Source organism: Dipodomys merriami, unplaced genomic scaffold (genome assembly GCF_024711535.1).
Source record: "Dipodomys merriami isolate MVZ:Mamm:240054 unplaced genomic scaffold, mDipMer1.0.p SCAF_11, whole genome shotgun sequence".
NCBI lineage: Eukaryota > Metazoa > Chordata > Mammalia > Rodentia > Heteromyidae > Dipodomys > Dipodomys merriami.
In genome coordinates this window covers 4,562,615-4,585,668 of record NW_027202382.1, presented here as the reverse complement: position 1 = coordinate 4,585,668, position 23,054 = coordinate 4,562,615, and the positions used below count along the sequence as shown (strand labels likewise).

The following is a 23,054-nucleotide window of genomic DNA, read 5'->3' as shown; positions in this document are numbered from 1 at the left end:
TAGGAAACCAGAAGTGGTGCTGTGGCTCAAGTGGTAGAGCGCTCGCCTTGAGCTGAAGAGCGCAGGGACAGTATCTAAGCCGAGAGTTCAAGCCCCACAACCAACCAAACAAAAAAAAAAAAAAAAGAAGAACTGGGGTTCATCTTCCTCAATAAACAGGTGAGTGTTTAGATCCTATTTTTTTTAATGTATCCTGGACTCACAAAAATCTCTGTCCCCTGGACCAAAGGTTACCCCTTAGCATCTCAAGGTATATAGGTAGAAAAACTTAAAAACAATAACATATGAGTTGCTAGCCCACAGTTACATAAAAATGTTCATAGCAGCCACCATTCTCTGGCAATTTTACAAGTCTATTTGTAACTACCATATAACTTAATCTACTTGGGTAATCTATGTATGGATATGCATGTGACAACATAAATGATAGAGTAATATCCTCAGATGTTCTCAGCTCAGATCTTGACATTTAGTCTTTTCATTCCATATACAGATAACCAATTAGTCATCTACTAGTTCTCTTCTACTTTTTCTTAACTACCAGCATGTAGTTAGAAAGTATCTCAGCACTTGATTCCTTCTAATTCCCAAATCTTCTTTATTTTAATGTGTTTATTTTTGTTGTAAGTCTTGAAGAGTACCCAGGTGATTAGCTCCAAACATTTACCTCATCTTATATTCTTTATCAACAAATAAAATCTTGGGCAATGGTAGCATTCACTTTTTTTGTCCATTGAAAACAAATACTTAACTGTTGATATCTCTAACACATGAAAAAATTATGATCTTAGGTACAAAACTGAGACTCTGGAATTGTTAGTATAAATTGTCTACAAGAAAGTTAAAAATTAGTAAAAAATAAAGATTATTAAAAGAGTTTCTATGTTTTAAATTTCTATCCTATATGTCATTACTGATTTGCTCTGAATATACTTAAATATCAATAGCAAAAAAGAAATTCTGAAAAGCAAAGCAATTCCAACACATTTGTTGTTATGTCAACTGAGATATGATACATTCCTCGAAACTAACAATAAATGAATGTTGAAATCCCTGTAATTGATGGCAATATTGCAGAATAAGTGCAAGGTCATCTAATAATTAGTTCTAATGACATTCAACACTGTATAGCAGTTTGCTCTTTACAAACTGCTATACAAATGTTATTGTACTTGTAAAAGCTCAATAGTAATTAGCCTACTCTCAAGTCCTTGATGGATATAGCATGTGGACAGCTGTGAGGACTGCAATGGCAAACAAGGAAACACTAGATGGCAGCAAAATGTTAATGATAAGGACCACACACTAGTCAGCCCAGGTTGCTAGGCTATTTCAGCAAGGACAGGCCCATTAAATCCGGGAAGCATGGTGAATTTGCTCTGGGTGAAATCTGTCACTTAACGTAGGTAGCATGCTTCCATTTCCAACACCAATCTCATAGTAGTAACACTTCCACTTTTTGACTGGAGGTAGGACTGTCCTAGACTCCTGCAATTTCATTAGACAGAGGAATATTTTATGCTGTGTGTCAAACATTCAAGCCTGGACCTAGTTACAACAGCAGGTTCGCTGTTGTTTGTTTTTAAATGGAAGGCAATACTTGCATGTCAGAAAAAAATAATAAATACCATACTGTCAAGTGTTAAGTTGTTTTTTTACATTGACATGTGTTCTCCAGCCTGGTGCACTTGTAATCTCAGCTACTCAGTAAGCAGGAAAATCAAGTCTCAATACCAGCCCAGGCAAAAAGTCCTACCCATGTCTATGAACAACCTGGGCATAGCAGTTTATATTTGTAATCCCGGCTACACAGGAAGCATAGGTAGCAAGACTGAGGACCAAGGCAAGCTCCACCAAAAAGAAAGAGACCCTATCTGAAATAACCCAAAGTCAAAAAGGCTTGAGGTGTGGCCCATGTGCTAAAGTACTTACCTAGCAGGTATAAGGTCCTAGGTTCAAACCCTCATACAAAGGAAAGGAAAAGGCAAGGGTTCCCCACACTGTAAACTCAAAGAGAATCAGGAATGACAAAATACTAACTTTATTGTAAGAATAACAGGAAAGTAAAGGAAGGGCTTCTTGAAGGCCTTTTTTTTTGGGGGGGGGGCAGGTCGTGGGGCCTGAACTCTGGGCCTGGGCGCTGTCCCTCAGCTCTTCAGCTCAAGGCTAGCGCTTTACCACTTGAGCCACTTCCGGCTTTTTTTTTCTTTTTGCTTATGTGGTGCTGAGGAATCGAACCCAGGGCCTCAGGCATGCAAGGCAAGCGCTCTACCACTGAACCACCTTCCCAGCCCCAAGGCCTTGTGCTTTTAACTGTCAGTGAAGGAAGTTTTCAGTAAATGGAAATAAAAGTTTCTGATGATCCTATTCCCCTGTCTTCTGCAGGATTAGTTCCCCATCCAGGTTCAACACACTCTCAGACATTAAGAAGGTAAGAGTCAAGAAAGAAGATAAAAAAGAATGAAGAAATAACCATCTTATTACTAACAAAACTAAAGTAAGATATATGTAGACATGTGAAGTTACTAAGTGCATAACTACCTATACTGTGGATAATTTATTTCTCTCTGTAATCCTTACATTAAAACAACTTTTTGAAAACTAATGGGGACCACATATGAAAGTTATTCCTGACTATTGTAACTGGCTGAAAGTTAGCAGCATTGAAATTGCAATTTTCCTCAACTTTTTAATATCCTAAGCACAGTTCTGATTAACATATTGGGGGCAGGAAGAAGAAAGCAGTGGAGGGGAGGAGGAGGAAAGAGGGAGAGGGGAAGAAAGAGAGGAAGGAAGACATGAGGAAAGGGCAGAATAAAGAGAGAGGGAGAATAGGGAGAGGGAGGAAAGAAAGGAAAGGAGGAAGAAAGAGAAAGATCTTATGTTATTTTTGGTTGTAAACAGTAATATAATACACATATTAGATTCAGAATCTCAACCCTTCATAAATAGTGTTAACCATCCCATAATTCATTTTCTACATTCAAGGGTTTTTAACTATGCCACCCAAATCCTTTTTCCCATATCCAGACCATACTTGTGTCACTTGATTCTTACAGTATTTCTTGAGCTTGGTGAGTATCCATGGTCCTTACCCAATCTTAGCCTGTATAAGGTCAAGATCTCATGAGTACCACCTATATCTCATGAGTACCACCTACTAAGTAGATGCGTGAACTTGTTTACTCTGATGAAATCTGTTATGCATTCAGGTACTTTAGCATTTCATTTATTCTTTTGTTACTTCAAACACACTAGACAGTATCGATGTAGTTTCATCATCATCATCATCATCATCACTATTATTATTGTTAGTCATTGGGCTTGAACTCTGAGCTTTGTTGCTCAAGTCTAGCACTCTAGCACTCTGAGCCATAGCACCACTTCTGGTTTCCTGGCAGTTAACTGGAGATAAGAGTCTCATAGACTTTCCTGTTCAGGATGGCTTTGAACCATGATCCTGAGATTTCAGCCTCCTGAGTAGCTAGGATTATAAGCATGAGCCACTAGCACCTGACATAGATGTAATTTTAAGTCATAAGTTTTTAAAGTCTAGAAAAGTAAGCATTGATTAAAATTGGCTGTAATAGTAAAAGGTAAATAGCAAAATAATAAATATAACTAATAAACAGTAAAAACAAGTAACATAATAAACAGTAAACAGTTAATAAAGGAGATTAGTGCTTGTAGTTTGTTGTTTTGTAGAAAAAAATACATCCCAGAGAATTCAGATCTGAGGTTCCAAACATAATAGTTCACATAGGTACAATGTAGATTCTTAATGGTGTCAGAATTTTAGAAAGCTTAACAAAATCACATTATTTTACCCACAAGTTGCATAAACTAATTGAAACATTAAATGTTACTAAATGCATGTGCATAATATAGTTTTTATTCTTTTATGATTTGTTTCCTTTCACAACAAATTTTAAATATTAAGATTAAAACACAAAATATTTTAAAAGCATCAAATCTGGAGTGCAGAGGACCCATTAATGAGAAATAGGATAAAATTCATTAGTATAATAAATGTTTGCTTTCATTTTAGTTTCTCAGTCAATGAATTTATGGAAAATGTAAATCATCAAAGTCCCTTAAGCCAATCAAATTCAAGTGATTTCATCAGATTCTGAAGAAAAAGTTAAGTCAGATATTCAAGGTCCATACACCTCATTGATAAGTTAGTATAAAACAAAAGTAATGTCTTAGAAATAAAGACTAAGTTAGGAAATGATATTTGTTATTCCATATTTAAGCCAACTACCATAGTGAAAGGTAATGAAAACCCTGCAAAGGAATTCAAGATCAGACTGGTTCCCACTCTGCCATAATGAACAAGACTGTGGCAGAAGGGGAGCCAGTAGGTATCAAAGGATCTGTTTGAGAGGAAATGGAGACAACATACTTGTATTCAAGAGTGGTGTCAAAGCAGCAGTTTTCCAGGGCATCCAAGGACTTCATCAGGAGAAGGTTCATCTGTTGGCCAGATATATCACTAGATAATGTTCAAGGGAGGGAAACAAATCAATAATCATTCAACTGTTCAAAGCTCTTAAGGTAAAATCTTCCCTGTTGATCAAGATATATCATAAACTGCTTTGTTAAATGGCAATTCCTTTATACAACTCCTTAAAGATAATAAAAAGAAAAAAAGTTCCCTGTCGATATTCTTCTGGAAACACCAGAATTTCTTTACAAAAAAGTAAACAATAACAGTGTATTGATGATTCACACATGCTTATTTTCTAGACAAATTGAATCAGATAATCAGATAAATTAGTCAATAATTTTGGTTTCTAAAGAATATAACCACTTATAAAACAATAACCTCTAAAACTCCTTTTAACTTTTTTCAGAATATTCAAATAAAAGATAAAAATCTAAGTCAAAACTGCAAATATTTCTAAGAATGCAAGAGTAATTTCTTATAAAATATTAACCTCTTAAGTGACAAGGTCAATAGTTATTCCAAACTTCTTCATTGTAAAGACTGTCACTTCTAATTGCATGTCTCCATCATACAGGCGATACATTCTATTCCTTTACTTATGCAGTAAAGAGGGAAAAACCACAGCCCTATCATTTTCTACCTTTATATAATAGTGTTGTTGTTTTGTAATTATCTTAGGAAGAACAAAGACCCGTTTAGCAAAATACAACTTAGGAGGCTCCATGACTGGTTCTTTAGGCACAGAGTGACTTCCTCACTGATACCTGATCATCACTGACACTTGATCATCCAGAGGAACTGCATCTCAGCTTGCAGACTGCTGCCTCAGATCAGCCTAGGTGAAGGGCAGACCTTGGAATGTCAACTAGCCCTAGAGTACTCTAAGTAACATCTTTTCACAACCAACACTACAGCAATGCCACCCAAGATGAAGGATTATGTTTTATCATTAAAGAAATACATATGCATTCACCCAAATACACAGATATAATAGCTTTAACTCACTGTCTGATTAGAGTTGTTTTCTGGAGGGAAATACACTTAAGTATGCTAAACAAATGTTAAGGCGATCATACTTATTAACTGTGGGGGTTGGGCTTAGGATAATACACTCTTCTGATTGGAATTTAAATTCAGGAAGCCTTTTCAAAGGCCTTAGTGGACTGATTGTCACAATTCTCTTCTACAAAGTGATTTTTTTCATTCTCTGGAACCAATGTACTATCCTAATTCTGGTCCAAAGTGGTCATTTGATATTATTGACTGCTCAGAGACAATAACAGACCTCAAAACAGTTATCTTGATTTAAAAAAAAAAAAAAAAAAAAAAAAACAAAGAAACTTTCCCCCAAACTGTCATTCTATAGCAACACTAATTATCTAGTAGAACCTCTATTAGTTCAAGGCTGGTTTCCTCTACTGCAAAAAACTGGGAAGGTGGGAACCATGGATAATTACATGGGCCTGAAGAAGAATGCTATCAAACAAGGAACAACAGGTAACGTTAAACTCTGCATTTATTCTGCATTTACTCAGTCATGGAAAGAACTTCTTGATATCTTTGCCCCGAGTTTTTTTGCTGGTATAATTCAAATAAGATACACAGGAGTACAATAGCATCTAAGAAAAAGAGACGACTGGGTTGGAGGAATCACCACAGGATTTTCTACATAGCATGATGAAATTAACATCAAATGCAAGTTTGTCAACCCTAAAATGGGCACTGTCTCATCATAAGTTAGTGATAAAAAGAGCCAGAGCCAGGATAGGATGAAATGAATTGCCTGAAATGAAACTGCCACAGCTCATTTTTAGTTGTAAAACATGTTGCTTGATAGGATCCTGAAGAAGGAGCTTGAACACAGATGGTGAAAAGCCTGTCATTTGTAGCATAGTAACAAAGCAGCAAAAATGCACTGTGAAGTTTTGTCTGTAAAAATACCTTATGTTCAAACTCTCTCTCTCTCTCTCTCTCTCTCTCTCTCTCTCTCTCTCTCTCTCTCTCTCTCTCTCTCTCTCTCTCTCTCTCTCTCTCTCTCTCTCTCTCTCTCTTTCTCTGAAATAGTCAATTCCTAGGCAAAGGGCAGATTTTTTTTTTCCATCTAGAGCCAGCCAATATGTATTAATGCTAGTGGACAGGACAAAATGAGTTTTCTGCTCATGCTCCATTTATGATTGCAGAGTCTAAGCCAATCATCCCAGTCTTCTGACAGATGTTTTCAAAAGCTGAAAATGATCATCTGAAATATGACTTTCCCAGATCAATAGCGATTCTCATAAGAGCTTCACCTATCAGTGTTTATACAAAATGATATAAATTACAAACACTAACTTTGTTAGTTTTAAACTAGATTCTACATGTGATATTCTATCAGCTGGTTTCCTCACATCAACACCAGATTTTCACTTTTGAACCACTACTGTCTGGCAACCAAGGGAGTTTAAAGACATCTAACATCACAGCAGGATGCCTCCCCCTATTATCCTATTTCCTATGCAGGAAAATGGGGTTAAATTCTAAGTCACTGGCATCAAAATATTCATGACTACCAAATATTCATGTTGGATCACACTGTAATCAATCTGGATATATAGAATTCTAAGGTTTGTTATAAAATAAAGCATAAACAGTACAAAGAACTGGAAGAGATTCGTGAACAAGAAAGCTTTTCCATTTAGTGGAATTTTCCACCTGGGTCTTTTGATATTCCATTAGCTTTATTCAAGGATAAAGTCCCCTAAACAAGCAATCACACTGAATAAAGCACACAGTATAATATGCACAGATTAAGACTCTTTACGGATTATTAAAATGTAGCCAGGGCACAGGATGAAAGTAGTACTTAAAGCTGGGTACATGCAGTTCTCTGGTGATCCAGTGATTTCCAACACCCCTCAGGCACAAGGGATGCTCCAGTCCTTTCCTCCCATTTTACAATGATATAAATTTTTTTTTAAATCAGTATTTTCATTGCCTACAAATAATAAAAAAGAAGCTTCTTTTTTACTTATAGTACCATGAGATTAGATTTTTGCAGCTGCCTATAATACAAATGTACTTGAGTTTTTCCTCTTAGCAGAAAATGACTTTCAAGTAACCAATCAGCTGAATTCATTAATCCTTACAATGCACGCCATCTATATGATGCTATTTTAGACAGACTAATTCACTCATAAGGGAGAACAAAGGATCAACTTGCCCATCTCAAAAAGTTCAGTAGCCACACATTAATCAGATACATTGTTTAGGTATGACTGTGTAAGTATGCAAAATGCTTCGCTTAATTCACCAAAAAGAAAGGTAGGAATATTTTAATAAACTGTACCTGAGTTTCTCTTCACACAAGCGAGAGAGAAACATCCCCAAAGCAAGGCCCATGTGGATTTGCACGGCTTGAGATTCATCAGCACTCGGTTTCCCAGGTAACCTGGCAGTCAGCATGTTCAGGATTTCCTCAACCTTCTCTTTGCAAGAGATAATGAAAACTGGCACAAGGAGAGACAAAGCCGTGGCAGCGGCAGAACGGGCAATGGCACTAGCTGTGTTTTCACCAGAATACGATTTCTAGGACATGCCAAAGGAAGAAAACCGGGTTAGCCTTTTGTTTAAAGCATAAAGGAGGCATACCTCCCACAAAAGCACTACATAGAAATACAAGGTTTTTTTCACATTTGTCTCCACTAAATGTGTTGGCTCCAGTTTGTTTTTACTCAATGAAACAATTTGCTAATCAAGTCACTTAACTAATTATGTCTCTTTAAATCTGAAAAAGAAAATGACAAGTTCCTTATGCCTAGAGGTCATGAATTCTTTTAATATACTGAAAGAATTTCAGTGTTTTTAAAAGCCCACATGTACACATATTGAAAAATGAACAGTGAAGGTATCTGAACTTGGACAAACATCCAAGCCATGTTATAGATGCCCAGAAAGTAAGAATGTTCAAGAAAAGACAGAAAAAAAATAGAAGGGAAAAAAAGTATAGTTTAGTGTAGAGAACTGTGTGTTAAGTTTAGCTCAAAGATCTACTGGCACATCTCCCAAAAATTTTGGTGGGAATACTTCCAAGTAGATGGATTATTTCCTACAGGGGGTTAATTCCTTTTAATTAAAAAGGAAGTTGAAATCCTAAAAGCCTCTGGTTACAAAGCAATAACTAGCTATTCAAAATGAAATGGAGAGCTCTATATGCTCCATCCGATATGTAATTATGGGTAAAGAAATGAGTAACAACCCTAATAAAATGACAGGATGGCTAAATTTGAAAAGCTTCTACAAGAATTTCATGTCAGCTCGACCAGACATTCTACACATTTATCTATGTGTCTCAAGTGGAAGAGAAAGCCCGTCTATCACTCCTCACTATTACTCATTTCAAAATTTCAGACATGCCATAAAGACAGAGTTGTCTGTGACAATCAAAGCAACTAAAATGTGTTTTTAATTCTCTGCTGACTCCTTTTCTAAGCTCGCTTAAAGGATAAAAATCAGACATGCACTAAGTTACATTCTTAAGTTAATATAGCACTTTCAAATGGCAATGTTACTGAAAATGACTCAGCTGCTACAGCACAGGAAATAAAGGAAGTGACTTTTGAAGCAGAGCTTTGAAAAGCACAATCACATAAAAATCACAAAGGTAAGAGGCAACACAAGCTAGCTAGTAAAGAGGTTTCCTTATTGGTTCATAAGAACTAAGCCAGATTGTTAGGAATCTCACACAATGTCCTGTTCCAGTGAAAGTCTGAGTCAGATAGTTACTGCAAAAGACTCCATAAAGTTCTAAACAAGTTGAGCAAATCAGCATGAAGAAATTATTTCTTTGAGTAAAATCTACTTTTCAGTTCAATTCCATATTATCTGAGAAGTCATTTTTTTATCTTGAACTATAAATAAAAATATAATACCAGATCCAAAGTCCCAGATGAATACATACCAGGTCCTCCCATGGGCAAGAGGTCAGAGGCACACACGATGTACAGAGAGGACTATAGGCGTTGGATTTCAGTCTAAATTTGTGATCTTAGCAACAGTTCAGGATCTGGGCAATATTTTTATTCAAATCAACTCTAATCCTCGGCCACTCAGCTGACTGTCTCATGATTACTATAATTCCTTCAGCAATGATACCAATAAGGTAGAACCAAAGTAATTCTACGCAGATGCAGAAAGAAAGCATACCCTAACTCTAATAGATGGAAAATTAAACAAAGGAGTATGTTTTCATGGTGCTCCAAGTATCAGAATATAGCATCAGGATGGAAAATCATTGTGGGTAGCAGGTCCGTTTTTTTTTTTTTGGTATGGCCAATGACAACATTGTTTTGTATTCACAGAGTATTTCACTATTTTAAAACAGTTCTTTTTAACATAGTTGAAATAAACTGGTCCTCACAATCTTTCAGAAAGTCAGCAAATCAGTATTTATTACTTTCATTTGATTAGTACAGAAAACAAAAATAAAGGTTGCGAAGTCAACATCTACAAAACAAGTAAAGAAAAAAATCTGGAGCTGTGATTATTACATATAAATAAGGACAAAAAGATCCAAAGAAATCCCAAAATAAAACATAACTAAAAACTCTGAATCTCTCACAATTCAGACAATATATGTCCTACTGTAACAGTAGTTCTTGGCTCTGACTACACATCAGAGAAGCCTAGAGAGCTTTCAAAATGCTGGTGATGGCATATCTCAGAGCAGTTAAATTGGAGATGGACCTACAAATCAGTTTTTTTCTATACCTACATTGTCTAGTCACCATTCACACACATGCACACATACACTGAAATTTCCCAGTAACAACCAAAGTTGAGAATCATACTATATTACCACATTATGGATGATACATGACAGTAGTTGATGTCGAAGAATCAACTCTTGGCTTTTCTTATTATTATTATTATTTTTATTTCTCACACTTACATGATAAAAGCAGGAGAAAAGTTGTCCTTTGGGTTGGTAATGGCTATCCACAATGACCAGGAGAGTATCAAGGACCATGGAAATCCATTCCCTCATTGGAAGAAAATTAGGTTGAAACTACAGATGAAGAATAATGTGAAATGATAATGGGGCGGAGGAGAGAAACACATCTAAGCATTCTGGCATCCAAGGTATAATCCCCTTCTGTATAAAATAATGCAATGTTATTACTCATAAGTAAACTTCACCTGCTTGGACTACATGAGGTGAACAGATGTTTGACAAATAGATATCTTTACCTATGTCCCAATATGATTTATCTTTAATACAAAATACAGCAGAAGTGGGAAAATAGAATCTACAAAACAACACACCTACAGCCCTTCAAAACTCCCCTCTGTTCAATGATTCATGGTAAAATAATGTGGTAGGGGAAAAAAACTGATGTAAAACTTCTCAATTTGATTAGTTATCATTTCACAAAGAAGGCAATCAACTTACAATGTTTTTTTTTTTTTTTTTTTTTTGGGTCCGGTCATGGGCCCTGAACTCTGGGCCTGGGCACTGTCCCTCAGCTCTTCAGCTCAAGGCTAGCACTCTACCACTTGAGCCACAGCGCCACTTCCGGCTTTTTTCTTTTTGCTTATGTAGTGCTGAGGAATTGAACCCAGGGCCTTGAGCATGCAAGACGAGTGCTCTACCACTGAGCCACCTTCCCAGCCCAACTTACAATGGTTTTATGAACACTTTTAGCATTTCTTCTTAATATTACCAGATAGGTGTCATGATGACCTTCACTTGAGAAATTGTAAGAAAACTCCATTCACTTAAAAGAAATCCTTGGTTGTGAAAAATCATTCATGACCACCGATATCATGAGCATTTATTAATTCACATGGAAATATTAGGTGATACCAACTACGAAGGTCAATCCAGTGGTGGGTATCTCCTTGGGAAAAATTTCTTGAATCAAATAAGGCCTTCATCTTAATATTTAATTATTAGTCATATATAGACTTGAGTGAAGTTTGAAAAGTTCAACTTCAATCAAATAATGAAAACTTAAATAAAGATGTCATCAAAGTAAAGTCATCAAAAATAAAAGCAAAGCCCATCTCTGTGCTGCATGGCTTCCTGAAAGTGGGGATGGGCAAAGAGCAAGAGAGCCCAGACTTCAAACTCCGAGCTAGACCCCCTCCCCTCAGCTCTGTTATTCTAGGACAAATTAACTGTACAACTGCTAGTTCAGCATAATTAACACCAAAGAAATAAGAGCACTGAAAAATAAAAAGGGCCTTAACTTTTTAAGTTGTAGTTCTATTTATTATGTGGTTTCTACTAAAATATTCTATAAAGGAAATACTTCCTCTGTAAAAAAATTTTCACCTTTCTCATTATTAAAATAATATTCTGGGTTCCAAAGTAAGCATTCACATGTGAAGTAATTATACTTTTACCATTCTTATAATATCCCTACGCGTCTTCCCCTTCTCTATATGTAAAGTACATTTATAGCTCTTGCCACACATTTGTCTATTGTTTTCTAGTAATATGGTCCTCTGGAAAATTCTCTCTACTAAACTATTTAGCAACTTTTTACATGTACAATGAAGCAACCTATCCTGTCTTACCTCAGGGTGGTCACAAAACACTGGGTGTCTAAATTACAAGAAACTGGTGCAAGGATAATAAGTGACAAGAGTTAATCTACCCCAGTGAGGATGGTCTGCTGAGTATTTTCTTAATACCTACAGTCTGGACTTCTTAAAATTGAGTTCGTGTTACCCCCCAAACCCAGCTTTGTCTTCAACTCCATAGGCTTCCAGATCCTTTTTTTTTTATTAAAAAAAAATGAGTCAGAGTTGATTTCTTTGCAACCAGAAGATACTATGAAAAGAGAATACAAATGGCCTATTTGTACAGACAGGCTGAATAACACTGAATAAAGTCTCACTTCCACAGCAAAAAAACAATGAAGTGACTCAGATGCTAACAATGGTTACTATTATTGAGAGCTTCGTATTTACCAGCTGTTGTGCCTTACATGTAGTAATTCATTTTAAAGATTAAATGAATTACTACATGTAAAGCACAGCGGCTAGTTAGGATTTTACAGATGGGAAAACAGGCTCTGAAAGGGATTACTAGAAAGAGGCCACAGAGCTAATAAGTTGAAGTAATAAGAACTAAATGAAGGACTCTCCTATTCCAAAGCCTATGGTTTTAACCACTTGGCTATATTGTCTCCAGCTAATGATAGCTACCAGATAATGGAGATTAAAACAAGAACAAATCCATGCCTTTTTATTTTGACAGATATGAATTATCTGAGAAAGTACATTGGAAATGAACATTGGCCAGCTTTCCACATGTTTAATTAAGAAATAAATGCCTTGCAAAAATGAATAGGCACTTTATCATTGACATATACAATTAAAATGCAAAGTACATTTTTTTCAATTTGTAAACCCTGCTTATTTATCATTTTTTGACAGCATTGTTCACTTTCAGTAAGCCTTGTTAACCTCCTAAGATTAGTTACCACTGATGTAATCACAAAAAGACAACCCCTGTTGCATAAAATTGGCACCTTCAAATGGAAATGACCACTTAACTGTGATAGAGAAAGCAAAACAGAAAAGCAGCAAACAAAAGTCAGGGAGATGGTGGGGCTCACAGTGTAGAGGCTCATCAAGTAGCATAACTTAGTGCTGCAATCACTGCATTGAATCTTGTATGCAAATCTTCAGGCAGGCCCCTTAAAGCCAGGCTTAAAAGAGATATAATCAAAGCCCACCTGCCTTAAAATACCCTAACTCACCTCCAGGAATCCATCAGAATCTGAGGAGAGGCTGGTTTCATGTTTGGATGCAACAACAGCAAGGCTGCTTAAAGCCAGCAGGGCATTGCCTTTGACTACAGGACTCTCTCTGTTTTAAAAGAAAAGATTCCAAGAAAGGACTTAGAAACATTAGTCAAGAAGGGAAAAGGTCATGGGAGCGCAAATGAGATTAAAAAATTCAAAAAAGCACATATTTCTGCACTTTCCTTCATTTATATTCCTCATAAATACAGATCTGTTTGCTCCCTCATGTCAATTTCTCTCCTGACACTAGTGACAATTTGTGTGTGCGTGCGTGTGTGTGTGTGTGTGTGTGTGTGTGTGCGCGCGCGCGCGTGCTACAGGATTTGAATGCAGGGGCTGAGCACTGTCCCTTAGCTTTTTCACTTAAGGCGGGAGCTCTACAAGTTGGGTCACATCTCCACTTATGGCTTGAGTTTATGTCTTACAAATCTCATAGATTTTGCTGTTCCGGCTAGCTTTATATCTGGATTCTTAGATCTCAACTTCCAGAGTAGCTAGGATTACAGTCATGAGTCCTAGTGCCCACCTAAAACTAAATATTTTTTATCTAACACAGGTTGAGCAATGATGCTCAAAAAGTTTCAGATTTTGAAGCATCTTGGATTTCAGATATTTAGAGTAGGGAATCTTAACTGGTAAAGTCTATGCAAATATTCCAAAAATTGTAAGGCATCAAAGTCTCAAATACTTCTAGCCTCAAACATTGTGGGTTAGGAGTATTCAACTTGTATCTTGTTTTATTTATTTTTATTTTTTCTTTTTTTTCAGCAGGCCTTATGCTTGCTAGACAGGTACTCTACCACTGTAGCCATGCCCTCAGACATTGTTTGCTTTAGTAATGTTTGCAACTGGCCTTGTACCATGATGCTTCCAGCTATACCTCCTTTGTTGCTAAAGTTGCATTCATTAAGACCATCCCTGTTTTGTTTTTTGAAATAGTATTTCCCTAACTTTTCAGCTGCACAGACCTCAAGCCTTGATATTCCTGTCTTCTTCCTTATAACTGAAATATTCTGATGCCTTTCCTAAACAAAATGGCCATTAATTAAGGTTAGGAAATTTAGAGATTAAAAAATAGTGATTTGTAAATTAGATCTTCATTTTTAGTACCATGCAGAAAACACTTACGTGGTCATGTGAAATTGTATATAAAATCTTACTAAAAAAGATTACTACATAAGATGATGAAAATACTATCTTTTAAAACCTGAAATTCTGAGAAAGTTTAGCCCCAGTTTTTAATTAATTAATTAATTCATTCATTCATTCAATCAATCATTCTAGTATTGGAGCTTGAACTTGGCTTCCTACTCTTGCTCAGGCTTTTTGCTCCTGATGTTCTACCACTTGAGCCACAGCTCCACTTCTGGCTTTTACTGGTTATTTGGAGCTAAGTCTCTCAGATTTTTCTGTTTATGGTGACTCTAAACCTTGATCCTCAGATCTCAGCCTCCTGAAAATTAAGATTATATGTATAAACCCCAGCCAGCTTCAGTTTTAAAACTGTGCTTCAAGTTATTTTATTTCAAAAGTTCCACTGGTCTTGATACAGCCGAACATGAATTATTTAAAAAGGGACAAATGTGTACTTAAAACCATTGGTAATTAGATCTTTGACTGCAGGTTCAACATTTGGACATTAATCTTTAAATGGGTCTAAAGGTACCTTGATTACATTTCATTCTCTACATGCCCAGAATTGTAGTTTATGAAAGAAAGCACTAGGTATACTCAATGAAACAAACTTGCAGAGAAGCTGGCCAGTGAAATCTATAACTGTTTCAATCAAACTCATTTCGTTTACTCAAATAACTATCTCCTGCCAGTCAAACAGCAGTGACTAATTTGCATAATAACATATCAGCATTGCTACAGTATTTATCTAGGCAACACCACTGACATTTTAATTAAATTGTCCTTTGAAACAACCCTATGTCATTAACCTAATTAGAAAGCCCAAGGAAGGATGAGTTTCAATGGTACTTTTCTTAGGGACAAAGTATTATGTTACATATTAACAAAATGACCCAATCATTTGGGGATTTTTGGCCTTAGGTTCATATCTACTTAATGAATAACAATGAAAACAAATTTCCATCAATCATCAGGTCTATCTGTGTTCCAATTCTCCCTTAGCTCTAACCCAAATGCTTGAAAAGCACTCTCAAATGAACAAATCAGTTGAACCCTTGACTGGTGTTTTGCATCTTGCATTTAACTATAAACAAAACAAGCTCTTTCCTGGCCCAAGCCAGTGGCAGTCAAAGACCAAGGTAGAAAGCTAAACTGTTAGATGACAATGTTTGAGATCTTTGCCTGGTTGGAGGAAGATAATGGAAAGAAGCTAAAAGAAGCAGCAGTGAATTTTTTCCTGTGCTCTAAAATCTACCTCAGCCTCTGGACCTTGTATATTTCCTATTCACTTTCTGTCATGCCTAGTACTATTTTGCTCTAATAAAATAAAGCCTGAAAAAAATGACTGAAATTCTTGATAAAAAAGAGAGTAAATATCATAAGAACATGAATTAGTTATACTCTATACTACTCAGAATTTGAACCCACTCTCCTTAGGTAATTAATTATGAAGTAATGCTTTTCAAATCTGAAGATGAAAGTCTTGTTGAAATAAAATTTTCAAATGGGAAGTGCAAAAACTCCTCCAAAGGCAAGATTATGGTTTAATAGAAAGCTGCTAGCTAGTTTTATCAACCTCAAGTATTTGGCTACAATTGTTACAGCACTGTTTTTACCAGGATATACGTAGACTATATAACAGGCAGTCACCACCAGCAACACATCTCTGAGTTCCCTTCGGTCTGTATGTAATTCACCAGACTGGAAAAGCAGGTTGTATGTTTTCTTTCCATTTTGTCAACAGATATAGTCTACAGATGGCCAATGCTCCTCACAGAAATGAGAGCAGATGAGGATCCCCAGTTCTCATTTTCTTTATTCAGAGACCTGAGGACAGGAGGCTACTATGTGTGAGATCAGATATCGCAGTGAAGTCCCTGCTTAAGATATAGTACTGGTAGAAAGCTATCTCAAAGATAGACCAGGTTTTTATATTCTCATTTGATTTCATGTTAACCTATTTGGGTTTGTTTTGTGATTTGTTTTTGCTTTTCCCAAATCTTAACTGAGATAAGCTAGATTGCATTTAATATTTCCACGTGATACAGCCTCTCAGCACACAAGAGACCCACTAAGTCCAAGTGTGCCTATGTTACTTGGAGACTAAGAAGGAACAAGGTCAAGGTAATGGTGGAAGAAAAAAATAAAAATAATTGGCATGTAACTTACTGCTAGGAACAATTAGTCAACTTGTTAACAAAGGAGCCTGAAGAGATTTTTTTGAGTAACTTCATTAGGGTATAATTTTCTTAGTGAACACTGGCTTAAGGTAAATAAAAAACCTCAAGGCGGTAACATTCAAGTAATGCTTGCTAAAAGGGCACAAGGCTGACTGACATTGCCTTTTTACTGGGTCTTTGCATTAGTGTTTATTATACCCTGGACACAACAGCACCCAGAAAATGAAGGGAAGGACTACTTGATTTGTTTGCCACTTTGCAGTTGAAATTAAAAATCTATTTGTTGATCTCACATAACTCACTCATTCTGAATAATTTATTTACTTCTTCCTCTTTGATCCTTTACGAAGCCAAAGAACAAAGCATTTTGTTTAACTTTGGCAACTAGATGCAAAGCTAGAAGTAGCTACTCAGAAAGCTAAGATTTGAGGATCGCCATTCAACACCAGCCTGGGCAGAAAAGTCAGTGAGACTCTTATCTCCATTTAACCACTTAGAAAACCAAAAATGGAACTGTGGCTCTAAGTAGTAGAGTACTAGCCTTGAGCACAAAAGCTCAGGGACAGTGGCCAGGACCTGAGTTCAGCCCCACTAATGACAAAAAAAAAAAGTATTAAATGTCAAACAAAACAAAACAAACAAACAAAAAGAAAAAACAGCTGGTCACTAGTGGCTCAGGTCTCTAATCCTAGCTATTCAAGAGGCTGAGATCTGAGGATTGTGGTTCTAATCATGCCTGGATGGGAGTCCTTAAGACTCTTATCTCTGGAAATAAAGCTGTGACTCAAGAGCTACGACACTAGCCTAGAGCACAAAAGCTCAGAGACAGCACCCAGGCCTTGATTTCAAGATCCACAAAAAAACAAACGAACAAACAAAATGTAACAAGAAAGTACTTTCAGTCCTTAAAGTTATGAAACTATATGTATGCTATATTATTTAATATATAACCAAACTATATATTATATTATTATATATTATAGCATACACACACACATATATCTTCCAGGAAATAAGTTGAATAAAAAATGGAGAAACAATAAATGACTTACTTTGCAGCAGTCTTGGTAATCTCATCAGTCAACATGTCTCTGACCCTGAAATAAAGATGGAAAATAGACGCAAGTTTATGTGAGAGCAAGAACTCAATCTTTTTCCCTTATACACCAGTTAATAAGATCCTTTAGCAATGACTCCCACCCTTAAAACTGTATGGATAACCTTCCTGCAGGGAGAAAGAATTGCAGCAGATTTTACTTCAAAGACAGTTTTATCTTCCTTTACATTGGGTCACTGATGGGAAGGGGTGAATGCAACTGAGGAGAGATGTACAGGAAAATCTGAGACAGAGTCATTGCAAGTGTCTGTGCAAGTATCCTTTAGCCTACTCTCCTCTATGGGCTAAATGTTATCTACCCTCCAAATCTCTATGTTGAAATCTGAACCCCCAATGTCATGGCATTAGGAGGTGAGGCCCTTTTATTAATGGGATCAATGCCCTAATGAGAATGGACAAAAAAGAGCTTGCTTCCTCTCCAACCTAAGGATATAATGGGAAGATAGCCATCTATAAATCAGGACCTAGAACCCTCACCATACACCAGCCTTCTAAGTATTGATTCCCAGATTCTAGAACTATGAGACATAAGGTTGGTGTTTTAAAGCTATGAAGTCTATAGTGTTTCTGTTATGGCAGTTCACATTGACTATGACGTTTCCTATATTTCTTTTGCACAAAGGCTCAATTTTCTATTTCTAAATTCTATATATGGAATAGTCACTGCATGTGTACATAAAATACAATTTCAAACTTCAGATATCCAATCTTGTGAAAGCCAAAAGAAGAAAATTATAGTGCTGCATTGAAAAGCAGGAACTTGACAGGTGCTGGTTGCTCTGACTACTTGAGAGGCTAATATCTGAGAATCACAGTTCAAAGCAGCCCATGCAGGAAAGTCCATGAAATGCTTCGGTTAACCACCAGAAGACAGGAAGTGATATTGTGGCTCAAAATGGTAGAACATTACCCTTAGACAAAAAGAGCTTGGGAATAGAGCCTAGGCTCTGAGTTCGAGCTCCATGGCCGACAAAATAAAAAAGAAAGAAAGAAAGAAATGCAGGAACCTATCAAAATGTTCATAGAGAAAAAAATACATCTGTTCCCAATAAATAGCATTGATATAAAGTGAAAAGCAATCACTAGCTTCCACATTTTAAATTGTTCCACATTTTAAATGGTTTACCATTTATGTTTAAATGTAATTTTTTAAAACTTTTTGAAGTAACTGAGTAAGAGAGAACACATAAAGGATCAAATGAAATTTGAATTTTATAAATCTGAAGATTTTCAAAATTATAATTTTTTATATTTGTTACATTTACACAGAAATGTTTGCATTTAACATATAGCAAAATCTTAGCACCTTGTAAATGAGTTCTTTTGGGCATTGTCTCAGAGTTTTATGCTCAAGGCTAGTGTTTTACGATTTGAGCTGCAGCTTCATTTCTCACTTTTTTGGTAGTTAGCTGGGGATAAATATCACACTGCCTTTCCTGCCCAGGTTGCTTGCAACTGCAATCCTGAGATCTCAGCCTCATGAGTAGCTAGGATTACAGGCATGAGCCACACAGGCACCTGGCTGAATGAGTTATTCTTAAGAGCAAAAGATTTTTTTTCAGATCATAATTGTGGGAAAAAAATCACTTGTCAATAAATTTCTCTAAAATGTATTGTCCATGTCTGGAGTTGTGGCTCAAGTGGTAGAATGCTTATTTAACAAGTGTGTGACTCTGGTTCAATCCCCAAAATAAATCAATTTCTGCCTTCTTGAAGAGAAAGTGGTATATCCAATGCAATCTTTTGTTATAAAATGATGACTCATCTTATATTTTTAAGACAAAAACTTCTTTGTGTGTACCAGAGCTCTCTCCCTACTCCCTTCTAGCTTTCTGGACCACCTGTTTTCCCTTCCCCCATTTTCATTATTCTCCCTACCACACTGTTTGGTATTGTGGTGCTGGTAATCACATCTTGGGCCTTGGGCCTGTTAGGCAAAAGCTCTACCAGTAGAGTAGAGGCTCTATCCAGGCTATCTCCTTAGCAAATGAAAATACGGTAACATCCTAGACTACCTTCCTCTCATTTAAATTAATAATTTAGACTTATAGAATTAAAGAACAATGGAAACTGCCTTCAAAATAGATTCAATTTTTTACTTACTTTGTAGTACTTCTACTGTTAACACTTGACTAAATTTCTGGCTTTTTTGTTACTGAATTATTGCAGTGGACTCCTGATCATTTTTCCCAGCATATATCTTCACTATATCACCTAGAGGGATCCTTCCAAATTATGAATCACATCTTCTAGTTCAAATCCTCCAATATTTCTCCATCTCATAAAATTTTCTTCAGGTATACAAAGACTCCTTGTAATCCATCTCTTGAATTTCTCTGCTCTTACATCCAATTACTTCCTCCTTTGCTCTCTTCAAGTCACACTGGTCACTCTGCAGGTTATATACCCCAGGCCTTGAAATATGCTATTCCCCCTCTTCCAACATTCCTCACCAGGCATCAACATAGCTCACACCATCACTTCCTTCAGGCTTCATCAAGGGCCATATGAAAGATACTAACCTAGAACTTCCATAGAAAACAGTTTAAGTTCCACTTTACCTCATTCTGACCCTAATCAATCTCCTCTCCATTTATCCTATTTCCCTTCCTCTCCCCAAATTAGAAAAATGTATATACAATATTCAGGATACCGAAATCAAATGCAGTGACAACAGGTGTTATATCATGGGGGAAGAACATACAATAGAAATCAAAAAATCACATAGTACATTATAAATACATTAAAAAGAACAAGAAAGATAAAATCTCTTGTGTCCCTATCTTGAGGTTCATTTCATTTAGCATCAGCTTATATAGTCTATGTACATAGCTTTTGACCTCTTTCACTTGTCCTAGACATTTACATTCACTTGTCCTAGGACATTCACATTGTCCTAGACATTATTGCAGATAAGGGAAACCATGGGACCTATGTTTCTTTGGGTATGGCTTACTTCACTTAATATAATTTTTTCCAAGTCTTTCCATTTCCTAACAAATGGGGAGGTGTCATTCTTTCTGATGGAGGCATAGAATTCAGACATATATATATATATATATATATATATATATATATACACACACACACACACACACACACACACACACACACACACACACACACACACACACACACACACATCACATTTTCTTGATCAATTCATCTGCTGAGATGCATGATAGCACATGCACTCAGTAAACACATTTTGAAATAACAAACATGTCTCTATGCAGATTTGGAACTGTGTTCCAATAAAGTAAGTGGATGAAGAACTCATTTAAAAATAGATTTCTAAGCCAGGCACTTATGTCTCATATCTGTAATTGTAGCTACTTAGGAGGCTAAGATCTGAGAATCACTGTTTGGAGAAAGCCTGAGTAGGAAACTGTGAGATTCTTATTTCCAATTAAGCAGGAAAAAAAAAAAAAAAGGCTAGAAGTAGAGCTATGGCTCAAAAGATAGAGCACTAGCTTTGAGCAAAAGACCCCAGAGACAGCATCTATGCCCTGATTTCAAGCACCAGGACCAGCACAACAAACAAAAACAAAAACAAATAACAACAAAAAACTTACCAGTCACTACAAATTTGTTGGGTTTTGGTTTGGTTTGGTTGGTTTTGTGCCAGTTCCTGGGCACTGTCCCTGAGCTTTTGTGCTCAAGGCTAGTGCTCTAGAACTAGAGTCATTCCCAGCTCCATTCCCAGCTTTTTGGTGGTTAATTTAAGACAAAAGTCTGATGGAATTTCCTGCCTGGGTTGGCTTTAAACCACAGTCCTCAGATCTCAGCTTCTTGGGTTGCTAGGATTATAGGTATGAACCACCAGTGCCAGTGAGTCACTACTAGTTTAACTGCAAAGTTTCTAGTTCTATATTACTCTTAAGTAACTTCTAGAATTCTTATATATTCACTAGGGACTTATATCTATAGGTGTCTTTCTATGTTTTGGATAGTGAAGCACATACATACTACCTACCATAACTTTCAAAAGATGAAATAAAAGCTGGGTTCCAAAGCTAACAGAAAACAAATAGTGCCGTCCAAATTCTTAATCTCCATTCTTAAATCCAATAGCAAAAATTTTAAACTGCATTACTATTTTTTGCTAAATCTATAAAATGTACAAATAGAATTAAATATACAGAGAGATTCTTTTTGGACAAATAAAGTAACTTACAGACTTTTTTTTTTTAGATTAAAGCAACTTATAGCTGTAGACAAAACTATCTAGGTTCTGGGTACTTTCTTGGCAATTCAGGCAGCAGCAACAATTAATCTGACTAAGTATTCTTCTCAACATATATGACAATTTAAGTTGCTTTTAATGTTCCAGCAATTACACATTTCTAGGTAATATAGTAGGAGTACCTGAGGGAGTCTGTGCTAAAGAAATTAAAGGTCTGACAGGGTAAAGCTATTCCTAATAATGAAGATGTCTTAGAGAAGGGTGAGCAGAGGTAAAGAGGAGTAATTCCTAACTAAATGTGGGTAAGATGGCAATGAAATGAGTGAGAAAAACAGAACCTTCATTCAAAAGCATAACAAAATAATCAGTTACAAGGAATAAAGTATAGGGAAGGAAGGCAAACCATTTCCATATTGTGTCAGAAAAAAATAGTTACATAATTCAGCCCTTGGTATCTGAGAGCTGTGCATCCATGAATTTAACCAAATGTGTGTCTCTTTTCATTATTCCCTAATCAATGCCATCTAACAACTATGCACACAGCATTCACATTGTATAGGTTATTATAAGTAACCTAGGGGTTATTTCATATATCTGTGCACAGGTTACATGCAAACATGATGCTATTTTATATTTATGCTCAATTCAAGAGAATTGAGAATTGAGAATTCTCTTGAATTGAGCATCCATGGATTTTAGTATCAATAGATGAACCTGGAATCAATTCCTTATGGATACTGAGGTATATCTATTATATGCATGTAATTTATGAATAAAGCTTCCCTTATAACATATAGGGAATGGGTAAAAATATACATATTTAACTGTTGTTTTCATTTAGGCCCAAACACAAGGAAAAGTCACCAGTATTAAATTTAAAGTGGTGCTGTTTCCTTCATTACTCATTTCTTATGACAATAATGAGCCAAAAATTGCCATCCCCTTACCATAGCCAGGCAGTGCTTCTTTTGTACTGCACCTCCTCAGGTCCTTCTTTCCCATGTTTTAACTGCAGCTCCAGCTCTCCTATTCTTCCCTGCAAACAATGCAACATAAATCAGAATGCAAAAAATCAATGGCTGCAATGAACTGAAAAGTTCTCTGGGAAATAGATCCTTTTCCAGTTGGCTTTATATCCTGATAGCATATTTGATTATGAAAGAGGATGAGTAAAAAGAAACAATGTATCACTGCT

At 36.2% G+C, this 23,054-nt stretch overlaps 1 protein-coding gene across 1 annotated transcript in view; it reads right to left on the bottom strand.

Annotated features, from left to right (window-relative positions):
- The window catches only part of Focad (focadhesin), a 279,696-nt gene that overhangs the window by 45,877 nt on the left and 210,765 nt on the right, over positions 1-23,054 (bottom strand). Inside the window, exons 23-28 of the mRNA XM_070007985.1 lie at positions 22,807-22,895; positions 17,609-17,653; positions 13,198-13,306; positions 10,377-10,493; positions 7,776-8,014; positions 4,406-4,495 (exon numbers count right to left, since the gene is read on the bottom strand). Coding sequence (XP_069864086.1) covers positions 4,406-4,495; positions 7,776-8,014; positions 10,377-10,493; positions 13,198-13,306; positions 17,609-17,653; positions 22,807-22,895 — 689 coding nt within the window. The remainder of the gene's footprint in view (positions 1-4,405; positions 4,496-7,775; positions 8,015-10,376; positions 10,494-13,197; positions 13,307-17,608; positions 17,654-22,806; positions 22,896-23,054) is intronic.